The sequence below is a fragment of the Tursiops truncatus genome, chromosome 20, assembly GCF_011762595.2.
Source record: "Tursiops truncatus isolate mTurTru1 chromosome 20, mTurTru1.mat.Y, whole genome shotgun sequence".
Taxonomy (NCBI): domain Eukaryota; kingdom Metazoa; phylum Chordata; class Mammalia; order Artiodactyla; family Delphinidae; genus Tursiops; species Tursiops truncatus.
The window spans coordinates 25,760,631-25,784,539 of NC_047053.1; the positions used below are offsets into that span (position 1 = coordinate 25,760,631).

Here is a 23,909-nt window from a genome sequence, read left to right on the forward strand (position 1 = left end):
CAGGCCTCTCACTGCTGTGGCCTCTCCCGTTGCGGAGCACACGCTCCGGACGCGCAGGCTCTGCAGCCATGGCTCACGGGCCCAGCCGCTCCGCGGCACGTGGGATCTTCCCGGACCGGGGCACAAACCCGTGTCCCCTGCATTGGCAGGCGGACTCTCAACCACTGTGCCACCAGGGAAGCCCCCTCAGTTTTTATTTGTCTGAAAAAGTTTTTATTTCTTCTTCACTCTTGAAGGACAGTTTCATTGGATATAGAATTCTAGTCAGTAACTTATTTCTTTCAAAATATTATATATTTCACTCCACCCTCTTTATTTATTTATTTATTTATTTATTTATTTATTTATTTATTTATTTTTGCAGTACGCGGGCCTCTGACTGTTGTGGCCTCTCCCGTTGCGGAGCACAGGCTCCGGACGCGCAGGCTCAGCGGCCATGGCTCACGGGCCCAGCCGCTCCGCGGCATGTGGGGTCCTCCCGGACCGGGGCACGAACCTGCGTCCCCTGCATTGGCAGGCAGACTCGCAACCACTGCGCCACCAGGGAAGCCCATCCACCCTCTTTTTGCAGGGTGGATTCTCAGGAGATGTCTGTTGTAATTCTCATCTGCATTCCTCTGTAGGTAAAGTGCTCCCCCATCCCTCCTGCTACAGCATCTTTCAAGATTTTCTTTTTCTCTTTGGTTTTCTGAGTTTGAATATGATTTATTTAAGACTTTTTGGTGTTTCTTTTGTATGGTGTGCTCAAGATTGGCAGATTAACTTTGAAGGGTGGTCTGAGCTTAGATGGTAAACCGCCATGTGATTCAAAATAAAATATAGTATATTTGGGGCTTATGACACAAAGATTTCTCTCTTGCATGTGGAATTGCAGTACAACTCTAGTAATTCAGAGTTTTCCTGGGGTGTATGTTTTAGAAGTGGTGGTGGCAATGGTCTCAAGCAGGGACTGTGAATTTTTTTATGTAAAGAGCCAAATAGAAAATATTTTAGGCTTTACAGGCTAAGAGACAAAATGGAGGTAATTATGTATTGACTTATATAACCACTTAAAAATGTAAAAACCATTTTTAGCTTGTGGACTGTGAAAAATAGCCAGCATGACAGATTTAGCAACCCTGGTCTAATGTACAGTTTTGATGCCTAATTGCTCTATCACTTTAGGATTTACGAACCTAAGACCCTAGCTGTGTCTCTGCTTCCCAATCTACAAGCTGGAGATAATTCCTGTCCTGCCAAATTTGTACAGGGATCCAATGAGAGGATACATTTTGAAGCACCTTGTAAATTGAATGGTGTTTGGTTGTGAGATATACCAAGGGTGATCTATGTCCTGATATACCCACCACAGACCTGGTTCGCACTTGTCCTGGTGAAAAATTTTATAACACCTCTCTCACTCAAAAGTGTTCTGGTTGGAATGATAAATTATATGGTCACCCTAATGCTATATGCACCATGAGGGCTTATTAATTTATCTAATTACATGTTGGGAGAGGTCAGTGACTATTTGAGGCAGGATCATAGACTTTGAACTCTGCGGTCACATCGCTGGCTTCAAGTCCAGGTTCTGTTGCAACTAATGTTGTAGTTTCTTAGGACAGGGCCGAAAGTAAGCTCATCACACGAGATGAATCGTGCCAAAGCACAGCAGTTAGAGGGCTGCCGCTCGCTCAGGCAAAACAGCGCCGTCTGTCTTGCTGTGGTAACTTTTATTAAAGCATTATCTAGATTTACACTTTAAGACTTGTTTTCTTAAAATTTCAGAAGTGCCAAAGCAGCAACCTATGTTTTTATTAATTATACAAGCAATAATTGGCTTTCGTGAGAACCTGCCGTGCTTCGTCCTTGAACGCAAAAGCAGCACAAAGTTCCCACCATTATTTTGATTATACTGAAGCAGCACAAGGACATTTCCTTGCGTTCCCACCACTCTGATTATACTGAGGACATCTCATGGATCAGTGCCCAAAGCACTCAATGCTTCTTTTGCAGGCCCCCGGTTTGCCGGGACGGGGCGGGGCGGGGGGTGCTCGAAGCATTCAGAACTGTTCACAACTCTGGCTTATTCGCGGGGCAGGGAGGGGCTCAAAGCAATCAGGACTGTTTGCAGTTCTGGCTTATTTGCCAGCCCCCAGTTTGCTGGGGGGGGGGGGGTTCATGGGTCACGTCTCCTTTCCATGTCCTCAGTTATCCCACTACAACTAATGAACTTCATTAGTTGTGTGACCTTGGGTGGGTTTCATAACCTTTTGTTTTTATTTTAATAGCTTTTTTGAGGTATCATTTAAGTACCACAAAATTTACTCATTTTAAGTGTACAGTTCACTGATTTTTAGTAAATTTATGGAGTCATGCAGCCTTCCCCAAGCCTAATTTTAGAACATGTGTGTTACCCCCAAAGAAACCTCCTGCCCATTTGCAGTCATCCCCTGTTCCCATTCCCAATCTCAGACAATCACCAAGCTACTTCCTGTCTCTACAGACTTAACTTTTCCAGGAATTTCTCAGAACTTCTTTAAACCTCAGTTTTGTTGTCTGTAAAATGAGTTTACCAATGGTCCACACCTCATATTTTCATTGAGTAGCTTAAATGGGATGACCCCTGTAACGCACTCAGCCCAGGGCCTGGTATTCAGTAAGTACTCAACAAGCAATAGCTATCAGTGTTATCTTACCTAGCTATCTGCAGTCCTTCAGGATTAAACATGCCATGTGTTCTTGGAGAGACCTCAAATATTGAATCTGATTTAGTCAGCTGTCTTTCTTCATACAGTCTTCTTCATACACACTGCCCAGTGGCAGCTACAGCTTTGACATCTGCCATTAGGAGTGATTCTTGCTGGTGAAAAATGCTTACTTTTCATACCTTGTGAGCCTGTTACTTGCCACAGAGGGCTGGAGTTGGACAGTTTCCACAGTGGTAGATTGGAGAGGTGTCCTAGGGCCTGAGGAATGGAAATGAGCTCTTCTATGAGAGGCAAAGAAAATTCAGTGCACACTTGAGGGTGCATTTATAGGATTAGAGAGATGTGATTCACCAAGGCTGTCTTGTAGTTTAGTGATGTAAATGTGGAAAAACACCATAATTGAAGAGAATGAGTGATGCCTTTCTTCAGGTGAAGTGTCAGGGTTTAGGGACAGTGGGGATTACTCCTCTGTGGGATTACTCCTGTGTGGGAATTGCAAATGTCAAACACAAACATTATGACCTTTTGACATTTCTCAGATGTAAACACATTAGCGCTACAGAATTTATTCTGCTTAGGACAAATAAGTGAACTATTGGCAGCAGTGTTTCTCAAAATATTTTAACTCTATGAATGCAATTTAAAAAATTGAAATTTTTAAAAAATGCATTTGAATTACAATTGGTAAGAAACGTAACAGCTTGATTTTTAGACTAGTAAGCCAGAATAACAGAACATCTCAAAAATTAGTTATGACAGTAGCAAATTGCTAAAGCGTGCCTCCACGCCCCTTCTGCTTCTTCACTGATAGAGATAATGAGATGCTTATTTCATAGGGTTATTATGAGTATTAATCTCCAAGTACAGTGCCCAGCTCACAGCAGGTGCTGCATAGATGTTAGTTCCTGTAAAATGTGCATTACATTACAGTTCTAAATTATCAGTTCTTTAATCTGGAAAAAGGAGATCATTATTACACCTACCTTATTAGTACTTACTAAGTACTTATTACATACTGGGCACCACAGTAAGAGCTTTAGATGGATTATCTAATTTAATCCTCATAATCATTCCCCTAGGTAGAAACTCTTATTAGACCCACTTTGCAGCTGAGGAAAGCAAGGCTAGTAGGTGGAAGAGCTTAGACCATACCTGGGTTGTGACTCCAAGCCCATTCTATAAATACCATGCTGTATTTCCTGGCACGGGAGTTTTGAGATGACTCTGAAATACTATATGGAAAAACACCACAGCCCTAGCTCATTGAAAGTGATAATATTTATCCTTTCTCCATTCCTGCCTTTTTCTTTTTCCTTGTCTCAATCCCCCAGAAGCAGCATCTAAAAAATACCTCTTCTGGCTGTTGAAGGCCTATTGGACAAACACACCAGGCTGAAGGACTCATGGGAACATCTCAGTGGAAGGTCCAGCCTGGGTGGTCTGGTGCAGGAACACTGGCTTGGGGACTGGAAGGGACAGTTTCCCACCCACGCTTTGCCACCAGGAGTCATCAGTTGACTCTTGGCGAGTCACTGTCACCTTTTCCATAAGGGTCTAAGGCCCCTTCCAGCTCTAAGAGCTTGTGTTGTCTTTACTGAAATTACTAGCTTGTCATTTGGAACAGTGGCTTGGAGCAAATGTGCAGAGAGAATAGAGCTAAATTAGAAGACTGTGGGAAGAAGAAGGGGCTGGTGTCACCCTCCTTCTGGCTGTCCCAAGTGTTAACTGTAGGACTCAGGCAACTAATGTAGCGTTTTTGAGCTTCATTTCCTCATGTAAAGGTGGAGATGACACCAATGCCCCTGTTGATACCACAGGGCTATGTTGAGATTATATGACATAATGAATATAAAACTGAAAACTGCACTGTGTTTAGAGAAACAAATGCTAGTGTTATTGAAAGAACTTACAGCAGGTCCGAGTGATTGGAAGACTTCAAATGCATAATACATGATTGTTGCAGTGACTGCTGACAGATCACCAAAGGAAATACATTCCAAGCTGAAAAACCAAGTATAAGACTATGCCTGATTGTTTTCTCAGGGCTAAGAACATAGTGGGTCCATAAATTTTTTCTGAGTTACATAGTGGAAGGAGGTGGAACTTTCTATGATAGTGTGTGTGAAGTTTCAGATATCTGTGCAAAATTAAATATGCTTCAAGTTAATGTCCATTAATAGTGTCCATTATCTCTTCTCTTCCTTGACAATTCATTTTAGTAATGCTTATGTATTTCTGTACTATTTTAATGTTTTACACATAGTCATATTTGCTTGTAATGTTTTGTCAGTCTACTTTTCTACTTAAAATAATGTTAAAGAAAAAACAAACCTGGACTTAGGGTTGGGGGTTATTGCAGTAGGGAGAATACTTTGACCATAAGATCCACGAGTATCTCAGAAGTGAGGCAGAAAGGTCTTTCTTTTATAGAGAGAAGTCAGCAAGGCTAGAAGCCATGTATGGGCAAGTGAGATGAAGGTGGCCTGACTGGAGAAGAGAACAGAGAATATCTTACCCTGAGGCCAGTCTGTTCTCAGGAGGTGCTGGATGCTGACTCAGGCTGAGGCTGGGCCAAAGTTTAGGGTCTGGAGGAAGGAGAGGTACTTAACTAGCTTGGTTAGCAAGTATTTTGTTCCAATTGATCAGTGGAATAAGCAGTTTAACTAATCATTTACAGGGCAATGAAAGGGAATTTAGAGGCTCTATGTCTGGCCTTGTGACAGGTAAACAAGGGGCATGTGTGTGAGTCTCATCTAAGTCATGAGGGGAAAGGTGGTTCTTTTGTGATAAGCTGTTTTCTGGAACCCAAAGAGTGGGAGATTTTCTTAACCTCTACTGTTTGCTGGGATGACAGAACTCAAGTACAATTCCCAGTAAGAACTACTTGTAATAATTAGGATTGCTTTTAGCTGCAAGTAACAGAAAACTGGATTAACAAAGACTTAAGCAAAGAGGGGTTTTTCTCACCTAACAAGTAGTTCAGAGGTCAGCAGTTGCTGGCATTGGTTTAGCTGATCAACGACGTTAATAAAACTCTGAATATTTTCACTCTGCTTTCTCATGTGTGTTGTCTTTTGGTCACAAAATAGCTGCTGCAGCTCCAGAATCATATACATATTCAAAACAAGAGGGAGGTGTCTTATGGCTATTAACCTCTACGTGTATAGGAGACCAGGAAAGTTTTTAGCTGTGCACATGGCCATAGGGGTTCTCTTAGTAAGAAAGAGAGTATATGCTATAATGAATCTTCTGTTTCTTCTGGGAATTATATTCTACACATGATATTGACTGATTCTCTACCATTGAATAATTCCTTTACCATGTCAAGTATAGGAAATTAAATATCCTATAAAGGGAGCATTAGAAAATCATGCAGTGTGTTTTACTTTAGATAAAAAAAAATGAGCCTTTCTTAGAAGTGATTTTCTGGAGGACCTTCAGGAAAAGCCAAGAACCTCTTCAGTAAACTTGTTTGGAGTCATTTATTGAAATGTTAGTATGTTTGGAAACATATCTGCAACAAATATTGTACAAGAATTATATCTCTAATTGGAAAGAGACTAAATACTGAAGTTTTATGTGGTCAATACTAGAAACATTGCCCAAATAAAACTAAGGTTTATGTCCTTTTTCTATTAAATTGTTTGTACAAACAATGGTACCTAATCCTGAGAAGATGCTTCTTTGCTACTGGTGAGAGTATAAATAGGTAAAAATTTTTCTTAAAGTTTAGAAAAAGTAAAAAGAGCATTAAAATGTTAATGTTCTTTACCCTAAAATTTATCTCTAAGGAAGAATTTGCTTTCCTTGTGAAAATGTTAGAATTATGAACCAAGTTTGTCCATACAGAATCATTTTTCCAGCAATGCTCATAATTGTGAAAATATATGGAAACAGAAATAACTTACAAGAATAATTAAATTAGTTGTTATTGCTCCATAGTTTCAAATTAATATAGTTAAAAATAGGAATACAAGTTGTTTATCCATCTTACTCCCATTTTATAACACGTAGAAGTATTTATTTACTCAAAAAACATGTCAAATATTACCAATAGGTACTTGTGGATTATGGAATTTCACGTCATTTTAATTTTCTTTATTATTTTTGGCATTTTCTCATTTTCCTTAATGAATATGAATTATTTCTATAATTATAAAAAATTCACTTTATTTTGTAAAAGATATAATGAAAATGTGAGTATCTTTGCTGAGACCCTCTTTTGAAAGAAATAAGGGGTGAAAAAGTGCTTTGATCCAAGAATTTGGGTGGAGTTGCTCAGAGCCTGAAAAGAACCTTTTATTGATAGACTAGAAAAGGTGTCACAAAGCACTTTGTCCTCTGGAGTTCTGGCATTTCTCAGTTCTGCCACGAAGGAAGTGTTTAAAGGAAGTTGTCCCAATAGTTCATTCTTTTGTATTCAGGTTAATCCCATCTTTCTATTTTTCTCTTCCTAGAGAGCTTTCTGTTTTTCTTTTCTGTGATATGTACAAGACTGAGGTTACTAGGGCTGAAACTATATTCAGAGGGATGGGAACCAGTTCTAGAAAACTGTCTTAATTCATCCAGATAACCAAAGGTAACTCATGTGGAGTTGGAGAGATCATTATCTCTATACATAATTATCCCTTTTGCTTAGTATGTGTAGAAAATGGGGACCCAGTACTCCTGAACAGAAGCAAATTGTCCCTCTCCTAAGACATTAAAATGTGTGTGGGTGTAGATGTGTGGTGTGTACAATACCTCACTATCTTTCCATCTGTGAACTTGAGGGGAGGGGACAGGAAGGGAAGGAGATGTTTCTCTTGAGTCCTGCCTTTCCTATGGGGCATCCATGGTACAGCATATAAGGAGGTCAGACCTACCAGTTTGTCATTTGCTGGTTGGAAACCCTTGGTATAAAGCCACATACTTTTGGAACTGAAACATCCTTATGAATTCAGTTTCAATTTTACCTTCCATATCCTGCCAGGTACTTTCATATACATCTGAGATTCCTAAACTGGGTTATGCTTATCCCTGGGTTATGCCACCTGAGTCAGGAGACAATTGAAGCCTCAGGATCTCTAGAAAGATTTCCCATGTTTACCCCTTGACCTCAGGTAAGTCCCTGGAACGGTGTTTAAGAAGATGGGTTCATTGGTGTTTGATTAGCCAATCAGATTGCGTTAGCACGTGGAAATATGAATACATATAAAAGCTTCATTTTTGTTTGTTTGTTTGCTTTTGCACTGAAATTAAGAGGCATTGATTTAATTTTAACAATAGAGCCTTTAGACAAGGTGAGGTTCAGGAATTGTTAGCTGCCATTGTACGGAGAGTGAAGCGTGTAGTGTCACCAACTCCAGCCCAGAACCCTCACAGAATATGGCTTAACATGAAAACAAGGAAAGTCTCTTGTACTTAGGAATCTAGATATGGTCTTTTACTGAATAAAAGGGACTAGTATGATTTGAGGCTGGTGTGTTGCCCCCTTTTCATTCTTTTATACACAAGTCTTTTACAGGGACTTCCCTGTCAGTCCAGTGGTTAAGACTTCGCCTTCCAATGCAGTGGGTGAGGGTTCAGTCCCTGGTTGGGGAGCTAAGATTCCACATACCTTGTGGCGAAAACCCCAAAACATAAAACAGAAGCAGCATTGTTAACAAATTCAATAAAGACTTAAAAAAAAGTCACTTATAGAAAAATTCTGTCTTGGAATTGGTAAAACAATGTGTTGGGTTTCATTACGCCCCATGGATATCTAAAACAGTAGTCTGAACCCTGAATGCTAGCTACCTATATGATACCCCTACATGGATGTTTAATAAGCCTCTCAAACTCAACGTGCTCAAGGTAGAACTCTTGGTTACCCTGCAGCCCACAGATCACCTCCTCTGCAAGTTTTCTCTGTCTTAGAAAATGGATCTTCCATCTACCTGGTTGTTTAAGCAAGTGTTATAAGAATTATCCTCAACTCTTTGTTTTCTCTGTCCCCACGGCCAGTCTGTCAGCAATTCCTGTTGACATCACTTCCAAAATGTGTCCCTAAATCACTGACTTCTCCCCATCACTGTTGTTACCTTCCTGTCTAATCACCATCATCTCTTTTCTGGACCATTGCACTGGTCTTCTAACTCAGGGGTCCCCAATCCCCGGGCCACGGACTGGTGCTGGTCTGTGGCCTGTTAGGAACCGCACTGCACAGCAGGAGGTGAGTGGCATGTGAGCGAGCGAAGCTTCATCTGTATTTACAGCCACTCCCCATCGCTCGCATTACCGCCTGAGCTCCACCTTCTGTCAGATCAGCAGTGGCGTTAGAATCCCATAGGAGCGCAAACCCTACTGTGCATTGCTCACATAAGGGATCTAGGTTGCGTGCTTCTCATGAGAATCTAATGCCTGATGATCTGAGGTGGAGCTGAGGCCGTGATGCTAGCGCTGGGGAGTGGCTGCAAATACAGATTATCATTAGCAGAGAGGTTTGACTACACAGAGACCAAAATAAATCAATTGCTTGCAGACTCATTTCAAAACGCTATCAGTGAATGGCAAGTGAAAACAAGCTCATGGCTCTCACTGATTCTGCGTTAGGGTGAATTATATAATTATTTCATTAAATATTGCAATGTAATAATAATAGAAATAAAGTACACAATAAATGTAATGCACTTGAATCATCCCGAAACCATCCTCCACCCTGGTCCGTGGAAAAATTGTCTTCCACGAAACCGGTCCCTAGTGCCAAAAAAGTTGGGGACCGCTGTTCTAACCCATCTCCTTGCTCCCTTATGATCTGTTTTCTACCAAGAAGCAAGAATCATCTTTTAAAAGTCATCCCCTATTTAAAGTCATTCCCATATTTAAAATTATTTGTTGGTTTTCCAGAGCAGTTATAAAAATATTTTCACCCCTTTACCCTGGTTTACAAAGCCCTTTGGGCATGGCCTCTACTACCTCTCTGACCTCAGCCCTTACCACTCTCCCCCATCACAGTTCTCTGGACCCCCTGACTTTCTGTTCTGTGAGTAAGGCAAACCATCGGGCCCCCTCCCAACCAGAAGTGGGCTTTCCTCATCTTCCCATGGCTGGATCCTTCTAATATTTAGAAGAAACCGTTCTGATAAATCCCTCATAGAGACATTTCCTGAACACCCAATGATATAGGACGCACCACCAGCCCACCAAAACTAGACACCATTTATCACATAACCCTCTTTTATCCTACTTAAATTACCTGGATAGCATATAGCTGTCACCACCTCCAATGCCTAAGGCCAAATATAAGACCCATGAGAGCAGGTTCCTCATCTGCTTTTTCACTGTTGTTTCACTAAGACCAAGAGGAGGTGCTCAATAATGGTGCTGCATGAACAGCTGTTTTTCATATGCTGTGTAATCTCAACCTGAGAATCAATAGGTTGTTTCTATCTGTTCTGTTTTTATAGCAGACTGGAGTGTATGAGTATAAGGTCTTTGGCTTTCTGGAGGATTGCTCACCGGATCTACTTGCAGATGTCTATATGGACTTAGACTATAGAAAACAGTGGGACCAATATGTTAAAGGTGAGTGACACTTACAATTTAACAAAACCAGTTAGAAAGTAGAATCTAATGTTATTTATTCTAGCCAGCAGTAAGCAAAAGGTTTAATTTTTACTATATTATGTTTCATTTTTAATTTTGGCATATATGTCTTAAAGTTCTAGGTTAAAATGTGACTTTGCTAATCTTAGGATTTGCTCCTTGCATACTATTAGAGTCACTCTCCAATTTGCTCTGAGGGCTGCTTTGTTCTTATTATAAGTTCGTTGTCATCTCATAAACCTAGGTGGTCATGGAAAGCTTCTTGGAGGAGGTGGTACCCAAGCTTTGTTTTAGAGGTTGAATCAGAGTTTTATAAATGGCAAGAATACCTATATGTGAAGAGATGAGAGGGTGAGGGGGTGAGTGGTTAAAGGGCATTTGAGGTCTAGGAATAGCATGAGTAAAGTGAGGAAGGCATGAAACAACATGAAATATTAAAAAATTGTGAGCAGTTGGGTGCTATTGAGTTGCTGGGGTAGCAGAATCTGGAACTAGGGTGGGAGGAGGGTCCAGAGCCCCAAGCGCCTAGGCTGGCCACCTCGCTACACTTCTTAGATTTTCACTAGAAGTGAGGGAGAGTTATGAGAAGCATTAGATAGGGGCTCTTCCAGCCACTTAGAATGGGGAGTGGCCTCTGCCATCCAAGTCACAGCGGGGTAGATACGCAGCAGCTAGCCCAGGGACACAGAAACCCTGACATACCCTTGCTGTGGTCAGGAATCTTAGTTGCAAGTAACCAAGCAGTAACAAATGCCAGTGTAAGAAAAGGAGAAAGCGTTTTTTTTTTTTTTGGTGGTGTTGTTCATGGAATTGAAAAGTGCATAGGTGTCTGGCTTCCAGGTCAGCTACATCCAATACTTTATATCTCCAGCTTGACTGTGTTCTCTTCTGTGTTGATCTCATTCTCAGGCAGATTCTTATGTCATGGCAAAGTTGCCACCAGGGGTTGCAGGCTTACATTCTAACCATGTACATAACTCCAGAGGAATAGGAACTTTCCTATTGATGCAGCCAGAGTCCCAGGGTTGGCTCTCACAGCCTCAATATGGATCATATACTTACTTCCTGGGGACATTTATCATGGTTTTGGGTCACTTAGTGCTATCAAATAGCCTTCCTATCTAGGGGAAATTGTGATGCCACTTATTCAAGGGAGAAGCCACAAGTTCTCTGTCCATCTCTCTAGCAGACATTGTTCAGTCGTGTGCTACAGACATTGGCAGAGCCTCTGATATGTGGTACTTGGCATCAGCAGTCCACACTATGGAGTACAGTCCAGAGACAGCAGTAGTTTGGCTTCTCTGGAGCCATCCTGAGGTTCTAACCTAACTCTGGTCCTCCTAGATCTTCTGTAAACTGCACTTTTTGGCCTAAACTTGCTAGAGTGGCAAGCCAAGACTCTGGCCACACATGCCTTCCCTAAACTAATCACCTTGGCCATGTCTGGCTCAATATCCTACCCCTATAATTAACGCCGAGTCAGTTCTGCTTAAACCGCATAGTGAAGGAGAAAAAGGAGAATGAGATGCTGGTCCAAGAAGAGGAGAGCCAAAGCTGAGCAGGCAAAGCAACATATGTCTGCTCCTTCCCTTCCTTTCAAGGGCATCTTCAGCCTCCTGTACCAGTGGGCTGGCAAGCTCTTTACCCCATGGTCTGCTTCTAATAGGTTTCATTTTTTCAAAAGCTAAATTAATTAACACATTGCCACAGTTAGTATCTCCTCAAGGGACTCTCTTGGTTCCTTCAGCAGCCTTGGTGTAGCGCCTTCTCTAAATGGTTAGTTAGAAGCTTCCTGCACAGCTTGCGGACAGAGGCTGCACACTTCATAGTATTCCTTTGCTATCTCCCTACAAGAGCTGATGCTATATGCACTATATGCATGGTGGATATTAAGGAGATTTGGTCCCTGTAGCTGTGGTATAAAGCAACATAGGAGAGAGGAAAGAAAGTTAGGATTAGCACAGTTAAGCAACTTTCTAGCTGTTTAGAAAGGACACTGCCCTCTCTGGAAACTTTGTTTCCCAATTGAACACACAAGACTAGGTCGCTCAGTCCCAGGACACCTGTAATATGTCAAGAAATCTAAAGGGGGGTGTGCGTAAGGACACAACAGTAAAACATTTGCTACTCTAGTGACATCTGGTGGTTTCCCTGATTTTGTTTTCTGTTTTTTGTTTTTTTTGCAGTACGCGGGCCTCTCACTGTTGCAGCCTCTCCCGTTGCGGAGCACAGGCTCCGGACGCGCAGGCTCAGCGGCCATGGCTCACGGGCCTAGCCGCTTCGCGGCATGTGGGATCTTCCCGGACCAGGGCACGAACCCGTGTCCCCTGCATCGGCAGGCAGACTCTCAACCACTGCACCACCAGGGAAGCCCGGTTTCCCTGATTTTTAAACCTGAAAATTTATTTTTTAATGCCGACTTTTATTTCACTGCATTTTTTTGAGAGTGTTGTTTGTGCTATACGATGAACAATTTTTGCTGGGTTCTTTTATTTTTACTCTGTTTTTATATCTACTAGACTCTGCCCCGGGCAGCAGACTTTCAGTGGCAGTAAACTGACTTTTTCTAGAATTCTGTGCCTTATGAGTGAGTGGTTTAGCATCCCTACAGGATCATCATATCAAAGCTTCTTGTTTTTTTTAATTTCTTCTGAATTTTTGAATTTTATTTTATTTATTTTTTTATACAGCAGGTCCTTACTAGTTATCCATTTTATACATATTAGTGTATACATGTCAATCCCAATCTCCCAATTCATCACACCACCCCCCCCCACCACCCGTTTCCCCCCTTGGTGCCCACACATTTGTTCTCTCCATCTGTGTCTCTATTTCTGCCCTGCAAACCAGTTCATCTGTACTATTTTTCTAGGTTCCACATATATGCATTAACATATGATATTTGTTTTTCTCTTTCTGACTTACTTCACTCTGTATGACAGTCTCTAGATCCATCCACGTCTCTACAAATGACCCAATTTCTTTCCTTTTTATGGCTGAGTAATATTCCATTGTATATATGTACCACATCTTCTGTATCCATTCGCCTGTCAATGGGCATTTAGGTTGCTTCCATGACCTGGCTATTGTAAATAGTGCTGCAGTGAACATTGGGGTGCTTGTGTCTTTTTGAATTATGGTTTTCTCTGGGTATATGCCCAGTAGTGGGATTGTTGGGTCATATGGTAATTCTATTTTTAGTTTTTTAAGGAACCTCCATGCTGTTCTCCATAGTGGCTGTATCAATTTACAATCCCACCAATAGTGCAAGAGGATTCCCTTTTCTCCACACCCTCTCCAGCATTTGTTGTTTGTAGATTTTCTGATGATGCCCATTCTAACTGGTGTGAGGTGATACCTCATTGTAGTTTTGATTTGCATTTCTCTAATAATTAGTGATGTGGAGCAGCTTTTCATGTGCTTCTTGGCCATCTGTATGTCTTCTTTGGAGAAATGTCTATTTAGGTCTTCTTCCCATTTTTTTGATTGGGTTGTTTGTTTTTCTAATATTTAGCTGCATGAGCTGTTTATATATTTTGGAGATTAATCCTATGTCCATTACTTCATTTGCAAATATTTTCTCCCATTCTGAGGGTTGTCTTTTCGTCTTGTTTGTAGTTTCCTTTGCTGTGCAAAAGCTTTTAAGTTTCATTAGGACCCATTTGTTTATTTTTGTTTTTATTCCCATTACTCTAGGAGGTGGATCAAAAAAGATCTTGCTGTGATTTATGTCAAAGAGTGTTCTTCCTATGTTTTCCTCTAAGAGTTTTATAGTGTCCGGTCTTACATTTATGTCTCTAATCCATTTTGAGTTTATTTTTGTGTATGGTGTTAAAGAATGTTCTAATTTCATTCTTTTACATGTAGCTGTCCAGTTTTCCCAGCACCACTTATTGAAGAGACTGTCTTTTCTCCATTTTATATCCTTGCCTTCTTTTTCATAGATTAGGTGACTATAGGTGCATGGGTTTATTTCTGGGCTTTCTATACTGTTCCATTGATCTGTATTTCTGTTTTTGTGCCAGTACCATATTATCTTGATGACTGTAGCGTTGTAGTGTAGTCTGAAGTCAGGGAGTCTGATTCCTCCACCTCCGTTTTTTTCCCTCAAGACTGCTTTGGCTGTTCATGGTCTTTTGTCTTTCCATACAAATTTTAAGACTTTTTGTTCTAGTTTTGTAAAAAATGCCATTGGTAATTTGATAGGGATTGCACTGAATCTGTAGATTGCTTTGAGTAGTATAGTCATTTTCACAATATTGATTCTTCCAATCCAAGAACATGGTATATCTCTCCATCTGTTTGTATCATCTTTAACTTCTTTCATCAGTGTCTTGTAGTTTTCTGCATACAGGTCTTTTGTCTCCCTAGGTAGGTTATTCCTAGGTATTTTATTCTTTTTGTTGCAATGATAAATGGGAGTGTTTCCTTAATTTCTCTTTCAGATTTTTCATCATTAGTGTATAGGAATGCAAGAGACTTCTGTGCATTAATTTTGTATCCTGCAACTTTACCAAATTCATTGATTAGCTCTTGTAGTTTTCTGGTGGCATCTTTAGGATTCTCTACATATCGTATCATGTCATCTGCAAACAGTGGCAGTTTTACTTCTTTTCCGATTTGGATTCGTTTTATTTCTTTTTCTTCTCTGATTGCTGTGGCTAGGACTTCCAAAACTATCTTGAATCATAGTGGTGAGAGTGGACATCCTTGTCTTGTTCCTGATCTTAGAGGAAATGCTTTCAGTTTTTCACCATTGAAAATGATGTTTGCTATGGGTTTTGTCGTATGCGGCGTTTATTATGTTGAGCTAAGTTTGCTCTTTGCCCACTTTCTGGAGAGTTTTGATCATAAATGGGCATTGAAGTTTGTCAAAAACTTTTTCTGCATCTATTGAGATGATCATATGGTTTTTATTCTTCAGTTTGTTAATATGGTGTATCACATTGATTGATTTGCATATATTGAAGAATCCTTGCATCCCTGGGATAAATCCCACTTGACCATGGTGTGTGATCCTTTGAATGTGTTGTTGGATTCTGTTTGCTAGAATTTTGTTGAGGATTTTTGCATCTATGTTCATCAGTGATATTGGTGTGTAATTTTCTCTTTTTGCATATATTTGTCTGGTTTTGGTATCAGGGTGATGGTGGCCTCCTAGAATGAGTGTGGGAGTGTTCCTCCCTCTGTTATATTTTGTAAGAGTTTGAGAAGGATAGGTGTTATCTCTTTTCTAAATATTTGGTAGAATTTGCCTGTGAAGCCATCTGGTCCTGGACTTTTCTTTGTTGCAAGATTTTTAATCACAGTTTCAATATCATTACTTGTGTTTGGTCCGTTCATATTTTCTATTTCTTCCTGGTTCAGTCTTGGAAGGTTATAACTTTCTAAGAATTTGTCCATTTCTTCCAGGTTGTCCATTTTATTGGCATAGAGTTGCTTGTAGTAGTCTCTTAGGATGCTTTGTATTTCTGCAGTGTCTGTTGTAACTGCTCCTTTTTCATTTCTAATTTTATTGATTTGAGTCCTCTCCCTCTTTTTCCTGATGAGTCTGGTTAATGGTTTATCAATTTCGTGTATCTTCTCAAAGAACCAGCTTTTAGTTTTATTGATCTTTACTATTGTTTTCTTTGTTTCTATTTCATTTATTTCTGCTCTTATCTTTATGATTTCTTTCCTTCTGCTAACTTTGGGTTTTGTTTGTTCTTCTTTCTCAAGTTCCTTTAGGTGTAAGGTTAGGTTGCTTATTTGAGATTTTTCTTGTTTCCTGTGGTAGGCTTGTATTGCTAGAAACTTCCTTCTTAGAACTGCTTTTGCTGCATCCCATAGGTTTTGGATCATCGTTTTGTTGTTGTAATTTGTTTCCAGATATTTTTTGATTTCCTCTTTGATTTCCTCAGTGATCTCTTGGTTATTTAGTAGCGTATTGTTTAACCTCCAAGTGTTTGTGTTCTTTTATGTTTTTTTCCCTGTAATTGATTTCTAATCTCATAGTGTTGTGGTCCGAAAAGATGTTTGATATGATTTCAATTTCTTACATTTACTGAGGCTTGATTTGTGACCCAAGATGTGATCTATCCTGGAAAATGTTCCGTGTGCACTTGAGAAGAAAGTGTAATCATCTGTTTTTGTATGGAATATCCTATAAATACCAGTTAAATCTATCTGGTCTATTGTGTCATTTAAAGCTTGTGCTTTTTTCCTTATTAATTTTCTGTTTGGATGATCTGTCCATTGGTTTAAGTGAGGTGTTAAAGTCCCCCACTATTATTGTGTTACTGTCGATATCCTCTTTTATAGCTGTTAGCAGTTGCCTTGTGTATTGAGGTGCTCCTATGTTGGGTGCATATATATTTATAATTGTTATATCTTCTTTTAGATTGATCCGTTGATCATTATGTAGTGTCCTTCCTTGTCTCTTGTAACATTCTTTATTTTAAAGTCTATTTTATCTGATATGAGTATTGCTATTCCAGCTTTCTTTTGATTTCCATTTGCATGGAATATCTTTTTCCATCCCCTCACTTTCTGTCTGTATGTGTCCCAAGGTCTGAAGTGGGTCTCTTATAGACAGCATATATATAGGTCTTGTTTTTGTATTCATTCAGCAAGCCTGTGTCTTCTGATTGGAGCATTTAATCCATTCACGTTTAAGGTAATTATCGATATGTATGTTCCTATTACCATTTTCTTAATTGTTATTGGTTTGTTTTTGTAGGTCCTTTTCTTCTCTTGTGTTTCCCTCTTAGAGAAGTTCCTTTAGCATTTGTTGTAGAGCTTGTTTGGTGGTGCTGAATTCTCTTAGCTTTCACGTGTTTGTAAAGCGTTTGATTTCTCCATCAAATGTGAATGGGATCCTTGCTGGGTAGAGTAATCTTGGTTGTAGGTTCCTCCTTTTCATCACTTTAAATATATCATGCCACTCCCTTCTGGCTTGTAGAGTTTCTGCTGAGAAATCAGCTGTTAACCTTATGGGTGTTCCCTTGTATGTTATTTGTCATTTTTCCCTTGGTGCTTTCAACAATTTTTCTTTGTCTTTAATTTTTGTCAATTTGATTACTATGTGTCTCGACGTGTTTTTCCTTGGGCTTATCCTGCCTGGGACTCTGTACTTCCTGGACTTTGGTGGCTATTTCCTTTCCCATGTTAGGGAAGTTTTTGACTGTAATCTTTTCATATATTTTCTTGGGTCCTTTCTCTGTCTCTTCTCCTTCTGGGACTGCTATAATGTAATGTTGTTGCATTTAATGTTGTCCCAGAGGTCTCTTAGGCTGTCTTCATTTCTTTTGATTCTTTTTTCTTTATTCTGTTCTGTGGCAGTGAATTCCACCATTCTGTCTTCCTGGTCACTTATCCGTTATTCTGCCTCAGTTATTCTGCTATTGACTCCTTCTAGAGTATTGTTCATTTCAGTTATTGTATTGTTCATCTCTGTTTGTTTGTTCTTTAAATCTTCTAGGTGTTTGTTCTTTAATTCTTCTAGGTCTTTGTTAAACATTTCTTGCATCTTCTAGATCTTTGCCTCCATTCTTTTTCCGAGGTCCTGGATCATCTTCACTATCATTATTCTGAATTCTTTTTCTGGAAGATTTCCTATCTCCACTTCATTTAGTTGTTTTTCTGGGGTTTTATCTTGTTCCTTCATCTGGTACATAGTCCTCTGCCTTTTCACCTTGTCTATCTTTCTGTGAATGTGGTTTTTTTTTTGGTTTGTTTTTTTTTCTGCTTCTTTGTCTATTTTCTTTTTTTTTTAACATCTTTATTGGGGTATAATTGCTTTACAATGGTGTGTTAGTTTCTGCTTTATAACAAAGTGAATCAGTTATACATATACATATGTTCCCATATCTCTTCCCTCTTGCGTCTCCCGCCCTCCCACCCTCCCTATCCCACCCCTCCAGGCGGTTACAAAGCACCGAGCCAATATCCCTGTGCCATGTGGCTACTTCCCACTAGCTATATACCTTATGTTTGTTAGTGTGTATATGTCCATGATTCTCTCTCACCCTGTCACAGCTCACCCTTCCCCCTCCCCATATCCTCAAGTCCGTTCTCCAGTAGGTCTGTGTCTTTATTCTTGTCTTACCCCTGGATTCTTCATGACATTTTTTTTTTCTTCTTAAATTCCATATATATGTGTTATCATATGGTATTTGGCTTTTTCTTTCTGACTTACTTCACTCTGTATGACAGACTCTAGGTCTATCCACCTCATTACAAATAGCTCAATTTCATTTCTTTTTATGGCTGAGTAATATTCCATTGTATATATGTGCCACATCTTCTTTATCCATTCATCCGATGATGGGCACTTAGGTTGTTTCCATGTCCTGGCTATTGTAAATAGAGCTGCAATGAACATTGTGGTACATGACTCTTTTTGAATTTTGGTTGTCTCAGGGTATATGCCCAGTAGTGGGATTGCTGGGTCATATGGTAGTTCTATTTGTAGTTTTTTAAGGAACCTCCATACTGTTCTCCATAGTGGCTGAACCAATTCACATTCCTGCCAGCAGTGCAAGAGGATTCCTTTTTCTCCACACCCTCTCCAGCATTTATTGTTTCTAGATTTTTTGATGATGGCTATTCTGACCTGTGTGAGGTGATACCTCATTGCAGTTTTGATTTGCATTTCTCTAATGATTAATGATGTTGAGCATTCTTTCATGTGTTTGTTGGCAGTCTGTATATCTTCTTTGGAGAAATGTCTATTTAGGTCTTCTGCCCATTTTTGGATTGGGTTGTTTGTTTTTTTGTTATTGAGCTGCATGAGCTGCTTGTAAATTCTGGAGATTAATCCTTTGTTAGTTGCTTCATTTGCAAATATTTTCTCCCATTCTGAGGGTTGTCTTTTGGTCTTGTTTATGGTTTCCTTTGCTGTGCAAAAGCTTTGAAGTTTCATTAGGTCCCATTTGTTTATTTTTGTTTTTATTTCCATTACTCTAGGAGGTGGGTCAGAAAGGATCTTGCTGTGATTTATGTCATAGAGTGTTCTGCCTATGTTTTCCTCTAATAGTTTGATAGTTTCTGGCCTTACATTTTGGTCTTTAATCCATTTTGAGCTTATTTTTGTGTATGGTGTTAGGGAGTGATCTAATCTCATACTTTTATATGTATCTGTCCAGTTTTCCCAGCACCAATTATTGAAGAGGCTGTCCTTTCTCCACTGTACATTCCTGCCACCTTTATCAAAGATAAGGTGACCATATGTGCGTTGGTTTATCTCTGGGCTTTCTATCCTGTTCCATTGATCTATATTTCTGTTCTTGTGCCAGTACCATACTGTCTTGATTACTGTAGCTTTGTAGTATAGTCTGAAGTCAGGGAGCCTGATTCCTACAGCTCCTTTTTTCGTTCTCAAGATTGCTTTGGCTATTCGGGGTCTTTTGTGTTTCCATACAAATTGTGAAATTTTTTGTTCTAGTTCTGTGAAAAATGCCAGTGGTAGCTTGATAGGGATTGCATTGAATCTATAGATTGCTTTGGGTAGTAGAGTCATTTTCACAATGTTGATTCTTCCAATCCAAGAACATGGTATATCTCTCCATCTATTTGTATCATCTTTAATTTCTTTCATCAGTGTCTTATAATTTTCTGCATACAGGTCTTTTGTCTCCTTAGGTAGGTTTATTCCTAGATATTTTATTCTTTTTGTTGCAGTGGTAAATGGGAGTGTTTTCTTGATTTCCATTTCAGATTTTTCATCATTAGTATATAGGAATGCCAGAGATTTCTGTGCATTAATTTTGTATCCTGCTACTTTACCAAATTCATTGATTAGCTCTAGTAGTTTTCTGGTAGCATCTTTAGGATTCTCTATGTATAGTATCATGTCATCTGCAAACAGTGACAGCTTTACTTCTTCTTTTCCGATTTGGATACCTTTTATTTCCTTTTCTTCTCTGATTGCTGTGGCTAAAACTTCCAAAACTATGTTGCATAAGAGTGGTGAGAGTGGGCAACCTTGTTTTTTTCCTCATCTTAGTGGAAATGCTTTCAGTTTTTCACCATTGAGGATGATGTTGGCTGTGGGCTTGTCATATATGGCCTTTATTATGTTGAGGAAAGTTCCCTCTATGCCTACTTTCTGCAGGGTTTTTATCATAAATGGGTGTTGAATTTTGTCAAAAGCTTTCTCTGCATCTATTGAGATGATCATATGGTTTTTCTCCTTCAGTTTGTTAATATGATTTATCACATTGATAGATTTGCGTATATTGAAGAATCCTTGCATTCCTGGAATAAACCCCACTTGATCATGGTGTATGATCCTTTTAATGTGCTGTTGGATTCTGTATGCTAGTATTTTGTTGAGGATTTTTGCATCTGTGTTCATCAGTGATATTGGCCTGTAGTTTTCTTTCTTTGTGACATCCTTGTCTGGTTTTGGTATCAAGGTGATGGTGGCCTCGTAGAAGGAAATTGGGAGTGTTCCTCCCTCTGCTATATTTTGGAAGAGTTTGAGAAGGATAGGTGTTAGCTCTTCTCTAAATGTTTGATAGAATTCGCCTATGAGGCCATCTGGTCCTGGGCTTTTGTTTGTTGGAAGATTTTTAATCACAGTTTCAATTTCAGTGCTTGTGATTGGTCTGTTCATATTTTCTCTTTCTTCCTGATTCAGTCTTGGCAGGTTGTGCATTTCTAAGAATTTGTCCATTTCTTCCAGATTGTCCATTTTATTGGCATAGGGTTGCTTGTAGTAATCTCTCATGATCTTTTGTATTTCTGCAGTGTCAGTTGTTACTTCTCCTTTTTCATTTCTAATTCTATTGATTTGAGTCATCTCCCTTTTTTTCTTGATGAGTCTGGCTAGTGTTTTATCTATTTTGTTTATCTTCTCAAAGAACCAGCTTTTAGTTTTATTGATCTTTGCTATTGTTTCCTTCATTTCTTTTTCATTTATTTCTGATCTGATTTTTATGATTTATTTCCTTCTGCTAGCTTTGGGGTTTTTTTGTTCTTCTTTCTCTAATTGCTTTAGGTGCAAGGTTAGGTTGTTTATTCGAGATGTTTCCTTCTTCTTATGGTGGGCTTGTATTGCTATAAACTTCCCCCTTAGAACTGCTTTTGCTGCATCCCATAGGTTTTGAGTCGTTGTGTCTCCATTGTCATTTGTTTCTACGTATTTTTTTATTTCCTCTTTGATTTCTTCAGTGATCACTTCATTATTAAGTAGTGTATTGTTTAGCCTCCATGTGTTTGTATTTTTTACAGATCTTTTCCTGTAATTGATATCTAGTCTCATGGCGTTGTGGTCGGAAAAGATACTTGATACAATTTCAATTTTCTTAAATTTACCAAGGCTTGATTTGTGACCCAAGATATGATCTATCCTGGAGAATGTTCCATGAGCGCTTGAGAAAAATGTGTATTCTGTTGTTTTTGGATGGAGTTTCCTATAAATACCAATTAATTTCATCTTGTTTAATGTATCATTTAAAGCTTGTGTTTCCTTATTGATTTTCATTTTGGATGATCTGTCCATTGGTGAAGGTGGGGTGTTAAAGTCCCCTACTATGAATGTGTTACTGTCGATTTCCCCTCTATGGCTGTTAGTATTTGCCTTATGTATTGAGGTGCTCCTATGTTGGGTGCATAAATATTTACAATTGTTATATCTTCTTCTTGGATCGATCCCTTGATCATTATGTAGTGTCCTTCTTTGTCTCTTCTAATAGTCCTCATTTTAAAGTCAATTTTCTCTGATATGAGAATTGCTACTCCAGCTTTCTTTTGATTTCCATTTACATGGAATATATTTTTCCATCCCCTCACTTTCAGTCTGTATGTGTCTCTAGGTCTGAAGTGGGTCTCTTGTAGACAGCATATGTAAGGGTCTTGTTTTTATATCCATTCAGCCAGTCTGTGTCTTTTTTGGGAGCATTTAGTCCATTTACATTTAAGGTAATTATCGATATGTATGTTCCTATTCCCATTTTCTAAATTGTTTTGGGTTCGTTATTATAGGTCTGTTCCTTCTGTTGTGTTTGTTGTCTAGAGAAGTTCCTTTAGCATTTGTTGTAAAGCTGGTTTGGTGGTGCTGAACTCTCTCAGCTTTTGCTTGTCTGTAAAGGTTTTAATTTCTCCATCAAATCTGAATGAGATCCTTGCTGGGTAGAGTACTCTTGGCTGCAGGTTTTTCTCCTTCATCACTTTCAGTATGTCCTGCCACTCCCTGCTGGGTTGTAGGGTTTCTGCTGAGAGATCAGTTGTTAACCTTATGGGGATTCCCTTGTGTGTTATTTTTCCCTTGCTGCTTTTAATATGCTTTCTTTGTATTTAATTTTTGACAGTTTGATTAATATGTGTCTTGGCGTATTTCTCCTTGGATTTATCCTGTATGGGACTCTCTGTGCTTTCTGGACTTGATTAACTATTTCCTTTCCCATATTAGGGAAGTTTTCACCTATAATCTCTTCAAATATTTTCTCAGTCCCTTTCTTTTTCTCTTATTCTTCTGGAACCCCTATAATTCGAATGTTGGTGTGTTTAATGTTGTCTCAGAGGTCTCTGAGACTGTCCTCAGTTCTTTTCATTCTTTTTTCTTTATCCTGCTCTGCAGTAGTTATTTCCACTATTTTATCTTCCAGGTCACTTATCCGTTCTTCTGCCTCCGTTATTCTGCTATTGATCCCATCTAGAGTACTTTTAATTTCACTTATTGTGTTGTTCATCGTTGCTTGTTTCATCTTTATTTCTTCTAGGTCCTTGTTAACTGTTTCTTGCATTTTGTCCATTCTACTTCCAAGATTTCGCATCATCCTTACTATCATTATTCTGAATTCTTTTTCAGGTAGACTGCCTATTTCCTCTTCATTTGTTAGGTCTCGTGCATTTTTATCTTGCTCCTTTATCTGCTGTGTGTTTTTCTGTCTTCTCATTTTGCTTTTCTTACTGTGTTTGGGGTCTCCTTTTTGCAGGCTGCAGGTTCGTAGTTCCCGCTGTTTTTGATGTCTGTCTCCAGTGGCTAAGGTCGGTTCAGTGGGTTGTGTAGGCTTCCTGGTGGAGGGGACTAGTGCCTGTGTTGTGGTGGATGAGGCTGGATCTTGTCTCTCTAGTGGGCAGGTTCACGTCTGGTGGTGTGTTTTGGGGTGTCTGTGGCCTTATTATGATTTTAGGCAGCCTCTCTGCTAATGGGTGGGGTTGTGTTCCTGTTTTGCTAGTTTTTTGGCGTAGGTTGTCCAGCACTGTAGCTTGCTGGTCGTTGAGTGAAGCTGGGTGCTGGTGTTAAAATGGAGGTCTCTGGGAGATTTTCGCCGTTTGATATTATGTGGAGCTGGGAGGTCTCTTGTTGACCAGTGTCCTGAAGTTGGCTCTCCTACCTCAGAGGCAGAGCCCTGACTCTTGGCTGGAGCACCAAGAGCCTTTCATCCACACGGCTCAGAATAAAAGGGAGAAAAAGTAGAGAGAATTAGTAGAAGTATGAAGAAAGAAAGAAAGAAAGGAGGGAAGGAAGGAAGGAAGGAAGAAAGAAAGAAGCAAAGAAGGAAAGAAGGCAAGAAGGCAAGAAGGAAAGAAAGATGGGAGGGAGGGAGGAAGGAAGGAAGGAGGGAAAGAAGGAAAAAAAAACAGAAAGAAAGAAGATACAGTAAAATAAAATAAAGTATAATAAAGTTATTGAATTAAAAAATACTTATTTAGGAAAAAAAAAGG

At 39.5% G+C, this 23,909-nt stretch overlaps 1 protein-coding gene across 9 annotated transcripts in view; it reads left to right on the forward strand.

Annotated features, from left to right (window-relative positions):
• PCTP (phosphatidylcholine transfer protein) overlaps positions 1-23,909 on the forward strand; it is a 51,801-nt gene that overhangs the window by 3,850 nt on the left and 24,042 nt on the right. For all 9 annotated transcript variants that reach the window (XM_033847070.2, XM_073797774.1, XM_019945484.3 and 6 more), the window contains exon 2: positions 10,118-10,235. In XM_033847070.2, coding sequence (XP_033702961.1) covers positions 10,118-10,235 — 118 coding nt within the window. The remainder of the gene's footprint in view (positions 1-10,117; positions 10,236-23,909) is intronic.